This window comes from Falco rusticolus, chromosome 5 (assembly GCF_015220075.1).
Source record: "Falco rusticolus isolate bFalRus1 chromosome 5, bFalRus1.pri, whole genome shotgun sequence".
NCBI lineage: Eukaryota > Metazoa > Chordata > Aves > Falconiformes > Falconidae > Falco > Falco rusticolus.
Genome location: NC_051191.1, coordinates 90,585,802 through 90,601,245, shown reverse-complemented (window position 1 = coordinate 90,601,245; position 15,444 = coordinate 90,585,802). Strand labels below are relative to the sequence as shown.

Sequence of the window (15,444 nt, the reverse complement as noted above, 5' to 3'; positions counted from 1 at the left end):
AGGTACTGTTTCAGTAGCTCATTGGAAGCTGAGGTAATATCGGAACTTAGTGAAAATCAGGACATAACCTTTAGTACAGCTTCTCCATTCTAGCACCTCTTCCTCTATAGAAGGCTATCAGAGTGATCTGACATCACTAGTTCTTGAGAAATACTGCTGACAGCTGTTCAAAGCAGTGATTTCTTCAGAGTTCTTTATTTGTTCCTGGGTTTTTCCAAGAACTGAAGTTGAGCTGGCTGATACAGAGTAACTCCACTTAGGTGAGGTCCCAGAGCGGAGCATGAGGTTCCCTGCTTGCTCCCTGGCCCGCAGCTGCTGTGCCAGTGTGTTGTGCTGGCCCATGGGGCCACAGCTGGGTCAGGAGGAAGACAGACCCGGGAGGTGCTTTGGACAACTGTTTCCAGAAGGCATCTGTGCCCTCAAACTTTGGTTGCTGCTGGTTCAACCACATTGTTCAGTGAACAGTAAACTAGTTTTTCTATGGATTTGTGGTGTTCTCCACAGTGTAATAAGGCTGTTCTCTGCTCCCTCTCCTGTTCCCTTGTGCCACCTTCTCCAAGCAATCCCTACAGTACTGTAACTATCAAGTTTTCAGCTTTGAGCATTGTGTGCATCATTTAATGGACTTGGAAGCAGCACGTACTGTACTGGCCTGACCTTCATGCCTTGCCCGGCTGGCCAGAGTGTTCCAGCTGATAGTTCAGCATGCTTAGCTCCTGCTGCAGCCTCCTGTCAGTGAGGCACTAATTTGGTTTATCCCTTAGCAGCCTATTGTGTGGTAGTTGTAAGAACATAGTGTTATTAAGTCCTGTTCATCCTTACAGCGTTATTAAGTCCTTTACCCTTTCACTGGGTCTGAAATGGGCTACAGTTAATGTCTGTGGTTAGGTAGTTTGGCTGGAGCAGCTTTGTTGCCTTAGCTTAAAAAAAGGAAGTAAATGGTTTGAGAACAGTTAATGCAGGATTAAGGCTGATAGGCTTTTGCCTGTCTTGGACCATCTGAGAGTGTTAATTACAGTTCTGTGTATGTCTCTGAAAACCAGGAGGTGAAGGAGTAGTGCGTGTGTCGGCATGCATTGGACCTGCTCAATAACTGCATCTCTTTGGGACATGCCTCAGCTTTGAACAGCAGCCACAACATGCTGCCCTTCCAGCTGATGGAGAGAACTGCAGGGAGCACAGCACAAAAAAAATGAGATTGTCAGGCTGTGTCCTTGCTGAGAAAGACATCATGGTTTAGAGTAAGGTTGGTGACTGCCGCTGGCTGCATGCAGACCCAGTGCCTGGTTCCTTCCCCAGCTGTGCACAAACCTTTCCTGCTCTGTCGAATGTTATCACCACTTCTTGTCCTAGGACCTCTGCAGAGTACTTGAGCCAGCTCTTCTGTTTTGTAGACTGCTGGCTGCTTAAAAGTCCGCTAGACAGAGTTTGTATAACCTGCTTCACTCTGCGTGGGAGGGAAGAGCCCACGGTGCCTCTGGTCCAGAGGTACCTTCTGTTGCGTGGCGGTGTGAATTGCGGCAACCTGCTGTAGATAATCCTTGCTGCTGTCGGTACAGCTGTCACTAGCATATTGAGTGGCACGTGGAGCTCATAAAGGCAAATGAGAGAATACATTTGCGGGACGCAGCACACCACATTAAAGGATCCATTTGCTTAGTCATCTTTAACAAGGCAGCATGAGAGGGCAGCCTAACCCAAATGCAGTTATACTGTATTCTTTTGCTAGCCCTAGAGGGCAGAGTTAAATTTATAGGGTGGGGTTAGTATGTGCTGTAAATGTCCCTCCTTTAAATGCGTTTCTTATTTTAAATATAAATATTAAAATCTTACTTATATTTAAATATAAATACATTTGACATTCAAGAAAGGTACTAGGCAGTGCTGTTTAAATCTTAATTTACTTCAGTTTCTAGGCAAAGAGTTAATCCTTTCTCAGGAGCTATTTATCTGAAAACTTGCTCTGGTCTAAGTATGTTTCTTTCAAATTTAATGTTAAGTCTTTAATCCCTAATTTTAAGAATTAATCATGATGAAATAGCATTTGAACCAGATTAATGTGATGTATTGAATTACTAGATCAAGATAAACATGTTTTAAAGGTTTCTACAGCAAGTTTGCAGAGAAGTAATTGCTTAAAAAGCAATAAATGAAGGAAAGTCTGCAGTACATAGAGTGCTTCTAAGTTTCCCTTTTCCTTCCATTTTTTTTCTATCTCTAATAACATTAACACTTAAATTGTCCCAATTAGGGTTTAAAATTTATGCTTTAGCTAGTAAAACCTGACTTGTCTGGTTTTCCTTCATTTTGCTATTTAATAGCTGTCTGAAAACAGGTTTTGCTAAGCCAGTATTAACAGACAAGCATATCATTTTAGCAACAAGAGCTTTGAAGTTGCAAAGTATTAATGAGGGAAATAAAAAAACCGTAGACATTGGGGACTTGGGGACAAAGAATTTCTTTTGTCTCTGAGGTTGAGGCAAGTTTTTGGTGGGTTGTTGGGGTTTTTTTCTTCCCTTTTTGATCCCTGTTGGGAGGATCTTCATGTCTGAAATTTCAAATTTTCCAGTTTGTGTGTTTTACTCATGTCTGTGTTTGCTTAATGCTGCTCTTTCTTCCCTTTGACTTTCACATTTTCTTTTCCTCTGGCAAATTTGAACTTGCTTCAGTTTGGGACAACTAGGGCAAAATTAACTGCTATGAATAAAATTGTAAGAAGAGCAAAGTCTGTGAATGATCCTTTGCTGTTTCCTGAGTGGTTCCAGTCTCATTAATCAGCGCTGGTGCTGTGGAGGCTGTGTGGTGTGTTATGTTGCCAGCACAGCAGCTTCTCCGTCCCTTTCCCCCACCCCCTGTGTGCCTGCACAGTGGGGAAAACTAGAGAGGGAAGCCATCAATCTTTCCTGTCATAGATGTCAGCAGTGATTCTCCTGTCGACTTCCTGCTCTCTCCATTGTGCCCACCACCTGTGTTTAGAATTAGCTCTGATGCTGCGGGATCTCACTCAGCTCTTCACCTGTTCTGCCCCGACTAAGTAGCTGTTAAAATAAAGCAGAGTGGCTAAATGCTGTAGTATGTGAATAGTAACAACCGCTGTGGTTCGCAGGGTGATTTCTGGTGCATCTGCTATTGTAATTGCATGCTATTGCTATTGCAATACCATCATCATTTTTTGTAATGGTGTGAGTTCTGGGTCTGAAATCTCTTGCTTGTGCTTCAGCCCAAAGGTGAGTTTTTGAGCAAGTCTTTTTTTTAATTTAAAGATGAAAATATTTATTAGACACATTATAGATAGAGGCATAAGCCTGTCTCCCATCAATTAGCTTACTGGAATAGATTTATGAAGGAAGTCCAAAGAAATTAATTAGTCTGAAGCTTTGTCCTTACCTTCAGCTACTCAAAGGATACAATTAGCAAAAGACTTTTTGGGAATTTTATATCTCTGTATCTGGCTAGTGGAGGTCTTGAAAATAGAAATGTCTGTCTCCCCCATCACTGAGTAGCTTGAAAAGCTGAGGTGTAATGCCTCTGTACTTCTAGGGCTGGATTGATGTCATCATCTTACGGCCTATTTTGTTACATAATAGGTCTAAATGGGACTCTAACCAGGCAAATTTTTATGTATACTTCTATGTAATTGTATAAGTGTTTTCCTATACCAAATTAAAAGCAAAAAGCAATCCTGAGAATTGTCTGTCTGTTGGCAGCTTTCTCCTGCCTCCTTGAATTGGGTGCAAGCTTTTTCTGGTTTTAAAACCTACAAAGAGATGAAAGTGTAGGTGTAAGGCTTCCTTATAAATTGTAGCTTGTCTGCTGTCATTTCAAGTGTATGATGGCAGTATTTCTGTGGAGTTATAAAGAAGAGAGGCTCTGAAAACGTGCTGTGGATGCTTTGACTTGATTTTATTTGTGTAAATCCTTTGTGGAGGGAACTGTGCTATGATAGTTTTTACTACATATTTGAGAAGGAGTTTTCTGTTGACTGTGCCAAGGCGAATACATGCATTCAACAGGTAAATTACTTTTATTCAGCCCTCACAGAATTCTTACAAGCTAAACATGAAAGATATAGTCAGGCTACTAAGGGTAGGCTAGTGACATGGGATGTTTTGATCTGCCTGGATCTTTTCCTTAACTTCAGCAACTTTGGTGTGTTCTCCAGTTCTGGCACATTTGTCTCATGAGCAGGGAATGAGTGTGTTTTTGACTGCTGAATTGAGGCCTTGGCAATTGTATCTGTCCTTATCGCAAGTGTGACACAGTGAGAAAAGCTCTGCTTTGGTCCAGGAGAGCAGCATTGGATTTGGGAAGTTAGCATCTTTCCCAGTATACTCTTTTGCACTGAAAATGGATGTGGCCATACTGCAGGGTGTTGGGGCCAGACTCAGCTGTCCTGCTCTGGGACAAGAATGTAGTACTTATCCCTGATTATTTGAGAGTGTTTGGATGTTTACAGTTTTTCAGTATATGGAGCAGCAGCTGTTTATCTCATCATGAAAAAGAACGTTAGGTAAGAAACACCTGAATCTTAATGGGGTTTGAGCCAAGCTTCATTTAGAAATGCTGCTGAGAAATGCCATGCAGAAGTCTTATAGAGAGAAAACAATAATAGATGTTAAAACATCTGTCAGATACTATGCTCTTAACGGGAGTGAAGATTAACATGCAGCACTAGTGGTGTAGGTGCACACACCACACAGAGTTAAACATACGAACAGCAGGCTCACACTGTGCTTACTACAGATGTCTGAATGAGTGAGTGCCTGTGGGCTGGAGCTGCATGTCTTGTGGCTTTCACTCTGCTCCACTGGGAAGTCTTCACTCCTTTTGTTTTTATCCTTTTCCAATTCCAGTACTTTTGAGCACACAGCTCCCATCCCCTGACCTAACAGCTCCATTGAAGTGCATTCCAGCCCCATGATTTCATGGTACCAGGCAGAACTCCCCTGCCACGCTGCTATGCTGCCCGCTGCTTCTCACGGAGTGAACAAACAGGGAACATAAACTCTCTCCAAAGGAGCAATATTCTCTGTATATTTTTAGTGCTAGAAATCCAAGATTCATTTAAGGGTGTTTTTTGTGGGCTTTTTTTTAATATAGACTTCTGCTAACACAATGGAATATTTCATACCAGCCTATTTGCTGTAACATCTCATGCTTTATGTTGTTAACTGGAATCAAAGGAGTTAAAGATGAAAGACTTCTAGTCAACTGGGCCCTCAGCTGGGAGCCAGTGTGGGTTTGTTCTTTGTCATGTATTTGCAAGTGTTTTACCCAGGTCCAGCCTAGCTCAGTTTTCATTATCGGGTTTACTTTTTCTGCAAATTCCATACTTTAGGTTAAGTAATTGCTGAACTTAAATTCAGTATAATGCTGCTACTGTTTGTTTCTCATGTTTAACTTGGTATTTATTGCCCATATACTGAACAAACCTTTTATAAGCAGTTGTTTACCATTTGAACATGCAAGCACCATTAAAGATGCCATGCTTGCTTTCACAGCCATTCTCTTTACTGGATAGACAGAGAACTTTGTTCTCTCTTTCTGTGAAACTGTGTCCATTTTACATCGTACTTGGTTGTTTTCTTTCCAACATGTAGTGTGTCACCAGATGCTAACTTAAGTAGTATTACAAGAAACCTATCTTTAAGTAGTACACTGTTACCCTTCAAATATTTGGAGTTAGTACAGCATTTGAATGTACTGTTTATGTTGAGACACTGATATCTTGTATTTTCTTGGTGAAAAACATTCTCAAACTGATCATTTAAATGTCACTATTGCGTTTGTACCATCTATTTGGGTATATTATACTCACATTAGGGGACATAGTTTTGCCAGTGCATCCAGTATGTTCATAGTGATATGGTCTAAAAAATGGGCAATGATCCGGGAAGGGGAAAAGGCAGATAATGAACATGTTGTGGGAAGCATATGAAGCAGGGACTGTGGCTGCAAGGGAATGGAGACTGCATGACTAGGGGACCAGCAAGGTTTGTAGACAGACCTGTTCTCCGCAGGCTCGGGGTGCCAGCTCTTTTTGGTGTGGGCACGTGGGCTGATCTGTGCTGACTGCACAGATTCCCCCTTTTTGCCATAACATAGTAACTCAAGGGCGTACTGAAGTAGCACTAGCTTCATGTTCCCAAGGAAAAGAAGCAATAATTTCAGGAGACATTTCAGGTGATGTCTTTGTCAAAACCACAGCTGAAAGATGTGCAAGTTCATGCACCATGCTTTAACATGGTCATCCTAGCGTACTTTATTTGATGCACATCCATAGTGGATTTCTAGAACATTATGAAGTTTCTTAGCTCTTCTAACAGCACAGATAGGAAATTTATTTTATGTAAAGTCACTGGAGTCTGGCAATAATAACTTCTTTACCACATGGCATTCTCTGTGCCTCCTTACTGTCTTGATACACAATGCAAGATCTTTTCTGGGAAGCAGGGGGTGTAAAGCACAAATGGAAGAAGAAAAAGATACAGGAACACAGGAGGGGTGAAACTAATAAGAAAATTGAGAGTAGGCCTGTAAGAAGCTGTAGCCTGTGTAGGGGACTGTGGTTAAACAGGCATGTAAATGGGCACTGGAATGCAGGCAGCGCTGTGGGGACAAATAATCATGGGAAAGAGCATCAGAATTTGAACTGAGTCAGGGAAGACAGGGAGAAGAGAAGAGGAAATGTGCTCTGACAAACAACTAGCTGTTCTGGGATCCCTGTAGGGGCAGAACACCATCTTAGTGGTCATCTATATATAGCCTTGTTCTCTTTTTGAGTGCTTGTTCCTGCTCTTCGCCAAGAGAATATGGGGAGCACAAGACTGTGAAGTACCTGTTGCATTACCTAGCAGTTGCTCTGCACCCTTAATAGAAGTACAGCTCTGAAGCCTAGTGAATTCCAAGTTCCCCAAGTTTCTACAGGACTTCATTTAATTTATGTATGCTGGGATGTTGTATGCCTCCCTCTCTAGGTGAGCGCCTGGCCCTTCTCAGTGGTAACAAGAAGCTGGCTGAAGTCCTTGGGCTGGGTAGTAGCTTAGTGAGAGGTCAGTGGGTTCTGTGAGTGGTGATAAATGCTCTGATGTAGGTCCCTAGGAAAACAAGGGATCAAATAGCAAACAAGAAATTGAGTAGCATAATTCCATTTTTACATAATGGAGAGAAGAGGCATGGGTGGTCAAGGACTGGAGCACAAGAACTGGAAGTTAGAATTGCTGTTGGAGGAAATTACGTGCTTTTCATTGGTGTGACAGCCTTGCAGCTCCTATGCTGGAGGTTCTCCAAGGGCACTTAGAAACTGACTCAAGAATATACTAGAAGTCAAGAATATATTTGGAATGGGGTGACGAGGTTGCCACCTGGACTTAGATGTGTAGGCATTTATGTGAGCAGGAGAAATTAGCATGGCTGCTAGCCCAAACCTGCTCTTACCTGTCAGCACAAACACTTAAACATTGGATAAGAAAATTGTCTTGATCTGAAAAACAGGCTTACTTTGAAAAGAAAGAGAATTTTCCAGCAAATTTTGAAGGAAAAGGGCTAGGCTTTTCTGAACTATAGATCATGTAAAAAAACCCCCAACAACTATTCCCCTTTGAAGCACTTTCTCATTAATTTTTCTTGCGTCTGAGTCAAAATGAATTGAGTCAATTTGAAGTCCTTTTTTTAATAGTTAAAAATAACGGTACTAGGCCTTAACTTCTGCTGCCATTTTGTGTGGTTTCATAGTTGTATGACTTTATTAATTTTTTTTCTCACCTGTACATTTCTAAGAGATTCGCAGAAATGAAAACAGAGAGAATTTATTTACTGATGTAGTCTGATATAGATGTTGCTTTATAAAATATAGCAGGAAAAAAGATCATGCAGCCAGATGCATAATGAAGTTGATGTTCCTGCCACACAAAAGAGTCTGAGGGTTTGTGCAGCTTTGTGACTGGGACTCCCTGCTGAGGTTGGTGGGACCCTCATTTATACATTGAGCAGTCTCACATGCTTTTGTAACTTGGCATGTAACAAGCATTTTCACATAAAACATTGCTGAGTTACTTCTGAATATGGTGGAATTCATTGGAAAGGTCGAGGAGGTAATTGATCATATGCTGACAGCTTGGGGCTCTGAGAAAATGGTCAGATGGAGGGCTGGGATGCAGGAAAACAAACTTTCCAAGATGGTAGCTGTCACTTAGCCAAGCTATACATGTTTTAAGCTTTTTAATCTTTGCTCACAACCTCAGCTTCTTAATAATTTTTTGCTGCTTTTCTGTGAACTCTCTTCAGATGTTGACGTTTTATTGGTACTGATGCACCACAGTATTCCAGGTGCAATCTTGAGCTATAGCAGTATTTCTTTGTATTTGCTTGTAGAGCCCTTTTAGAAACTCCACTGCTGCCGCGATGGGTAGTTTCAGAACTTTAGTAATCACTTTCATTATTCTTTGATGTTTGGGTCAAGGACTGGGTTTCTTTCAGGAGCTGCTTAAAACATTCTTTGCAGCTAGAAAAGTAAGACTGCAGTGTTATGGGACTTAAGGTGGCAGTCTACTGGGACATTGCTTATGTTTATAACAAATGTTTTAATTTCTCTATGCTGTGATCCTAAGTTTCCATATCAGAATGGATAATGTACTAAAGACAAACATACCACTTGGGTGCAAAAAAAAAGGTGAAAAAAAAGTCTACCACTTGGTTTCAGAGATGTAGTTTTCACTGATCTTGTTTACAGCTATGTTTGTTTCCATACGCAGGCTGATGGCTTAAAATTACGCTAGCTGTCAGTCTCTCTGCAGTAAGGTAGAGTATTTTGACTGACTTACTGCAATTATTTTTAGTCAGTCCTGAGGTAATTTATACATTAATGCACTGACAGGAGGAATGGGGAGACAGGCATAAGTGATGTTTTATTAATGACTCTAAAATAGAAAAGAATCTATCAAAAAATGTATATGTTAATTTTACCAATGCTTTATAACAGAATATGGTCGTGGATCGGATTTTCTCTGGTATCCAGCCAACTGGGACGCCCCATTTGGGTAACTACCTTGGAGCCATTCAGAACTGGGTGAACCTGCAGGAAGAGGGCAGCTCAGTGCTGTATAGCATTATGGACATGCACTCGCTCACCATGCCCAAGGAACCAGCTGTCCTGCGCCAGAGCATATTGGACACCACTGCTGCCATCCTTGCCTGTGGTATTGACCCAAAGAAGTGCTTCCTGTTCCGACAGTCACTGGTTAGTGCTCCTGTTAAAGTAGATTTGTTTCTCAAGTGAGAATAAGTGCTTTCCTCATATGTTAATGAATGAGCATAGCATTACTGAACATCTTTATCATTGTTGCATTGGTGGCCCTAGAAAATTTTAGCAATGTTGGATTTCAAACTTATCCCTTGCTGTTGTTTTGAAGTAGCTGAAACTATGACTGAGAAGCCCATTTAGGAATAAGTACATTTTCAATTTCCCAAGCACAGCTACGAGTTTGTGCAGCCTGTGAGTAAAGTGCTGAAAAGACCTGTTAGGAGAGCTTTAATTTAGCTCTGTAAGTCTCACGTTAGTGACAGAAAGTTAACTGATAAATGCATAAACGTAGTCTGTGCAGCCATAAAGGCAAGTAGAATATGTTTCTATGTTTTTGTATCAGCACTTACTACTTAATCTGCCAGCTGCACAGTATCTCCAACAGGTGATTGGTATGGTAGGCTTTGTGTAGTTCCATTGTAATCACCTGGGAGTTATATCTTCTCTGGGATTTCCCACCACCACCACCCCTTCACTATAACCTCCTTCTCATATGCACCTTTTTCAACCTGATCTGGTAATTTGTACATGAAATAATTGCTGCTTCTCTTGACCACCCCAAGGGGTACTGGGCTTACCTTTCTACTTGGCATATGTCAGCCTAGTCTGTCACATGCTGCATTTTCCTGGAACACAGCTTAGTTTCTTGCCTGATTAACTTCCCGTTACTGACTCTAAACTGGCAAACTTCCGTAATTTCCCACTGAGGCAGATGCATCATAGCTTCCACTCTTGTGAAGACATCTTTAAACGGATGTCCAACTTGCAACAGAACTGCGAAGATGATGTGCGCAGGGTCTGAATTTTATCAGTGCGAGATGAAATCATGGTATTACATTCCTCCTTTGAATGTGGTTCTTTACAGGCAGAGCTTCCTGTGGCTGTCAAACTGCAAATGACGATCATAGCTCCTTATCCCTGGTGGATGTTGAAACGATGACGACAGGAACACTTCCTGCTTCACTTTTCTTCTTCATTAAAAAAACAGTCTAAATAGATTATCTCAGAATTCTAGTGGAGATATGTTTAAACTAATTTATCCTGTGCTCAAATCTGTTTATCCTTTTAAATAATTTACCAGCTTGGGTTTTAATTCTGCCCTACTCTGACTTAACTTCATTCACATTGAGGTTGACATTAACTGGAATAATCTCAAGGTGAGTTACAAGCCAGTGAAGCAGTAAAAACCAGTCTGGAGTTTTGTTTTTTCTTGTTTTCAGGTAACTGAGCAATTTAGTTACAACACAGGATCAGTGACTAGGTACACAGAGAGGACTCTTCAGCCTAGAAGAAAAATGGTTTGAAGGTTATGGTTAGAGAGGAATAGATTAAAGGTTTATAAAACTCCAAGTGAAATGGAGAAAATAGATAGGGAACAACTATTTTATCTACTAAGAACTTTAACAGCAAAATAAGATAACACCTGGTAGATTCAGCATGAGCAAAACAATGCTGGATTTCATGAAGCCTGCAATTAGGCTACAGAACTCCTTGGCACAGGATACAGTGCATGCTGAAATATGTATGAATTCAGAAAAGGACTCAACAAATTAATCTGAAAAATCTGTTGGGACTGTTACATACCTGAGGTGCCACCTCTGCAGGAAGTGGAGGACCTTACACTGCAGTCAGACACAGAAAGTATGTTGTATGTTTCACAACAGAATAATGCATAGATCGAGTCTGTGAGTCCCCAAAGAGAAAGTATCAGGGAAATGGTGGGAGGCCAGGACTGTAAGTGATGCTTCTACAGAACCAATACAGTCAACAACCAATGGAAACTTCAGATAGCTAGACTTGAAAAATGTTTAACTTTATCAAACGGAAGTTTCCACCAAAGATTATTCTGGTTTATATTATGGTGGTGAGGCTGCCCTCTTTTAAATAGACTCCCTTTTATTTTAATTTTTCTTGGTGTTCTTATCTGTCCAGATCTGGTGGTTATTCTTCTTATTCAATCTAAACAATTCTTTGCTTTCTGTGGGCCATGTCTGTTGTCTTGAACCATATCCTTACAAATACTTAGCACACTTGTATCAATACAGCTTTCAGAAGTGGCTGATTCTAGCACATTTTTGAAAGCTCATTGTCACACTGCAAGCAGAACTATTACAGTCATTTGTGAATCCAGACTGTTTCAGTAATGCTTCAAGCTGAAGTGGTTTGTTGACTTCCCAAAAACAAGTCTATTCAAGCTGTATGTAGTGGTCAGGTATGCCCAGAGTTGCACTATGGTCTGTTACAGTCACATTGGCAAGACCAGATGTTTCTCTGGAAGCAATTAAAAGGAATATCTGTGTGTAGCTCTTGATGCGAGGAAAGGAGACAGGAACCTTACTAATGTGATTATTGTTTTAGTACAATAATGAAATAGTACATTGTGGAATGTCATAATATCGAGATGATTGTTCCTAAAAACAAAGGTGTAAGGTGGAGTGCAGCTATTGCTAATCACAAAAGGTTATTGCTTGATTTTTGGATTGGCAGATGCTCAGTTTTCAAAAAAGGACCTGGCCTCTCCTTTTCAGCCACTGTAGCAATCTCCAAGGGTGATATAAAAAGCCACAATTTTGCTTACGAACATTTAGGTGAATTGTAAAGCAGAGTGATCAAAATGGATTGTATACTGAACGAGGTTGTACTTCCAGAGGTTATCAGGAAAGCAGTGAAAATCAAGCTGCAAATAGAGAACTGGTTTAGGTATTTGGTTATGGGCAAAGTAGCTTTCTTTTTTCAATATCAGATCAAACTGATAAATGAGTGAGTTCTCAGTAGATTAATGTACTACAATTATTGCAGTATTTTGAGTCCTATCTTGAAAATTACCAAGTCTGTCCATCACTGAAGTGCTACTGCAGTTACGTCTGATTAACGGTTCTTTTTTTTTTTGTTTAAACATCATGAGACAATATTATTATGAAATAAGAAATTTTGGTTCTAATCACCAAAACCAGCTACAACTAATGACTGGTAGCACTGTGGTTCTGTAGCAGTAATAGCAGAATGAAATTCTTGCACTGCAAAAGTATGCGAGCAATGGTAAGCCCCATTAAGGGAATTGCTCATGCAGTCACTATTGTAAAATGCTGCTGTGTCCTCTTACTTTCTCTGGATTAACCTGGGTAAGAATGGTGCAGAATTGCTGAAAAAGGAGATTTTTTTGTTTGTTTGTTTGTTTGGCCTGCTCTTCCTGTGCTTTCTGTTGCTTTTTGTGTTGCTTCTCTGGAATATGTTTGCCATATGTGAAAAAAGGATTGATTCAAGAAACTTTGTTTCCTGAAAGGCATGTACATTTAGTAAGTTTCACTGTGAGTAGGCTTTTATTTACAGCAGGGTTTTTGCAGATCAAATCTCTAATCCAGAGCTATCTGAAATACCTGCCTCCAGAGCTCTCCCACATTTTATCATCCTTTCCAATACAAACAAGAGACAAAAGGCTGAAGAATATTAATCACAGATTGACTGCTGGGAAAAAGTCTGATGAGAACAGATACCTCTCATGTATACAGTAGGTCCAAAAGGTGCTGCTATGATAAGGATACAGGGGAAGTTGTCTTGGAGTCCCAGAACTGATTTCAAGTATGTCCTTGCCTTGCAAGTAAAATTAAACAACAGTGAGAGGAATTTTGCACAGACTGATTTTTATTGTATTTCTTAGGCGATATGTGGCCTCTGTTCTTATGTATCAGTTATACAGCTAAGTTACCTATAAATAGAAAGTGCTAGTTTGACGAAAATTAGTTTTGTATGCTTCAGAATCTACCATTTGTAAATTAAAGGTTTTTATAACATACAGAAACAGAAAGTTAATGGCTGGCTGTTAATTTGGTCTCCATACATAGCAGTTCGCTAAATACCTCCCACACTTACATTACCATATACAAACTTGAACTCCATCTTAGGGAAGTAGTGGCTACAAAGAACAAGTGATGATAACTTGAAAATAGTTGGAAGCAAGAAGGATGATGATGAATATTTAAGGTAGTGTTTGGAACCACATTGTCTGTGAAGGGTTATAAACAAGCACATTTAATTAGAGTATAGAAAAAAACAATTGTGGAATAAGTTGGACACTAGAATGGCCTCCCAGTGAGAGAAGCTCTTTTGTTACAGCTTGTTTAATTATATTTTCTTAAGTAGGAAGACAAGTCATAGAAGATTGATGATTTCTGTAAGAATAAAAATAAATGCATAAATCAAAATAATCCATTTTTATTTGGAGCACAGCTGCAAGATGTATGAAACTCTTTGCTCTTAGAGAAAATAATGTCAAGATATGCTTTAAGTGGCTGCCTTTGCCTACCAGGCATAAAAAGAGAAGTAACAGAATAATGACTTACACAACATATCCTGAGAATACTAGAAGAAAGAGCAAATATATTCCTTAAATTGTACCATAACTGATAAAAGCTGCAACAGTCATCTTTCATAAAACTTAGAATGTTTTATTAAAAACAAAAAGGACTACAGGAGGGAAATAAGGAAGACAGTAAGCAATCTGCACACATGGTAAGCTTATACAGTGTAACCTGTTTTCTCTGACTCCTGTTTGGGTACAGTACACGTTTCAATTCTTACCCATAACCATCTTGTATCTCATCTGCTTCACAGTCAAAACAATTTTAGAAACCGCTGTTGCTTTTATGTGGTTTCAGGCTGTTCTTCCTGTCCATCTACCTATCGTAGTAGACACATGCTAAAAGTCCCAAGAGAAACTAGAATTCCATCAGAGTTGATCAGCAGACAGTGGTTGATATGCTGCACTAACACTTCTCTGAGGAGTCCTGTGAGTTTCTGGACAACATAACATTCAGTTTCTGGGCGGAAAATTGCAGTTTTCAGCCTTCTGGATGGGGTGATTTATTTTCTGCGTATAATCAGCTGCAGTGTTCGTGCAGTGTGCAAGCAAATTGAAGCAGTAACTCTGGGAGGTGGGAATTTGCCAATTTGTCTTAGCCTTAACTCCAAAAGCAAAAATACAACAATTTAAATCTGTGCACTAACTGTTTCACTGCTATTATTTTCCAGAAATATCCAGCTGCTTTGTTTTGTGGGCAGGGTTTGAATGGATTAACGCTACTTCTTGTCCAATTTTCAGAGGGGCTTAAAAGCTTCCATTGCATCATAGCTTATAAATTCATTAAAGTACATTAATTTAGCATGGTCCATTGAAAACTTCCTGTCATAAGAGGAAGTATGTGACTATTTAATTTAGAAAATTATTCTGCTCCTCTCATCCCTCGGTTTTCTCCCCCACAGGACTAGGCTAGACATAACTAGAGCTCAGGGGGAAGAAGAGTCATGGTTCAATAGGATTTTTATTTTTTTTCCTTCATTAATTTACCTGGTTTATCTCATCCTGTTATGTAGCTGTTATATGTTCCTCTCTTCCAGACTTTTGGGCACACCAAATTAATTACTGAAACAGTATTGTGGGTTAGACTAGGAGAACGCTTCCGACATTATTTCGTAAAGAATAAAGGAAGGGAAAAGGGTGTCTTGGCCAAATAACTGTGCTCTATCTGGCTTTATAATCATATCACCTGATTCCAGTAGGGGTATTCTTGGTCAGGCTCTTTGAAGAGACAGATCTTATTTGTGTAAGTTTTAGCCAAATATAAATAATGATAAGTTATTAAAATATTCATAGGTAATAGTGAAAGCTGTAAATACTGATAGATTTACCAATGATAGCTAGATAACCACCCCCAAATTCAATACATTGCTTAACATGTTCTTCAAATCAGATGTTGCCTTTGTAACCTTGAACTTACTCCACCGACATTTGAATTATTTCTTTGAACAGGAATTTGGGATACCATGTCAAATTGTATGTCATAGAAGTATCTCACTGGATGTTCAGCTGCTGTGTGCATTTGATTCAAGAGCAGTCTGTTTTGTCTTGTTTATGGCCCCATTATTCTCTCTAGCTGTATAATATGGAGATGCATTATCAAGTATCCTGAACATGTTGCTTGCAACCTTAGGCATTAATAAAATTTTCCCTCTTATTCAAGAAAAATAAATGTGAGGAGCACTTTCTTCTAAAAAGCCTCTTGAATCTCTGGGAAGCACTAACTGGCACTTCTAGAAGAGACAAAAATCATAAAAAAAAGTTGCATTTTTTTTTTAAATTTGGGACA

At 39.8% G+C, this 15,444-nt stretch overlaps 1 protein-coding gene across 4 annotated transcripts in view; it reads left to right on the top strand.

The window, feature by feature from the left end:
- WARS2 (tryptophanyl tRNA synthetase 2, mitochondrial) overlaps positions 1-15,444 on the top strand; it is a 51,459-nt gene that overhangs the window by 12,212 nt on the left and 23,803 nt on the right. For 3 of the 4 annotated variants that reach the window (XR_005104700.1, XR_005104701.1, XM_037390733.1), the window contains exon 3: positions 8,981-9,238. The exons of the other annotated variant lie outside the window; for it this stretch is intronic. Coding sequence is in view for 1 of the 3 variants with exons in the window: in XM_037390733.1 (XP_037246630.1) it covers positions 8,981-9,238 (258 nt within the window). In the remaining 2 variants the exon portion in view is untranslated. The remainder of the gene's footprint in view (positions 1-8,980; positions 9,239-15,444) is intronic. 4 annotated transcript variants of the gene reach the window in all.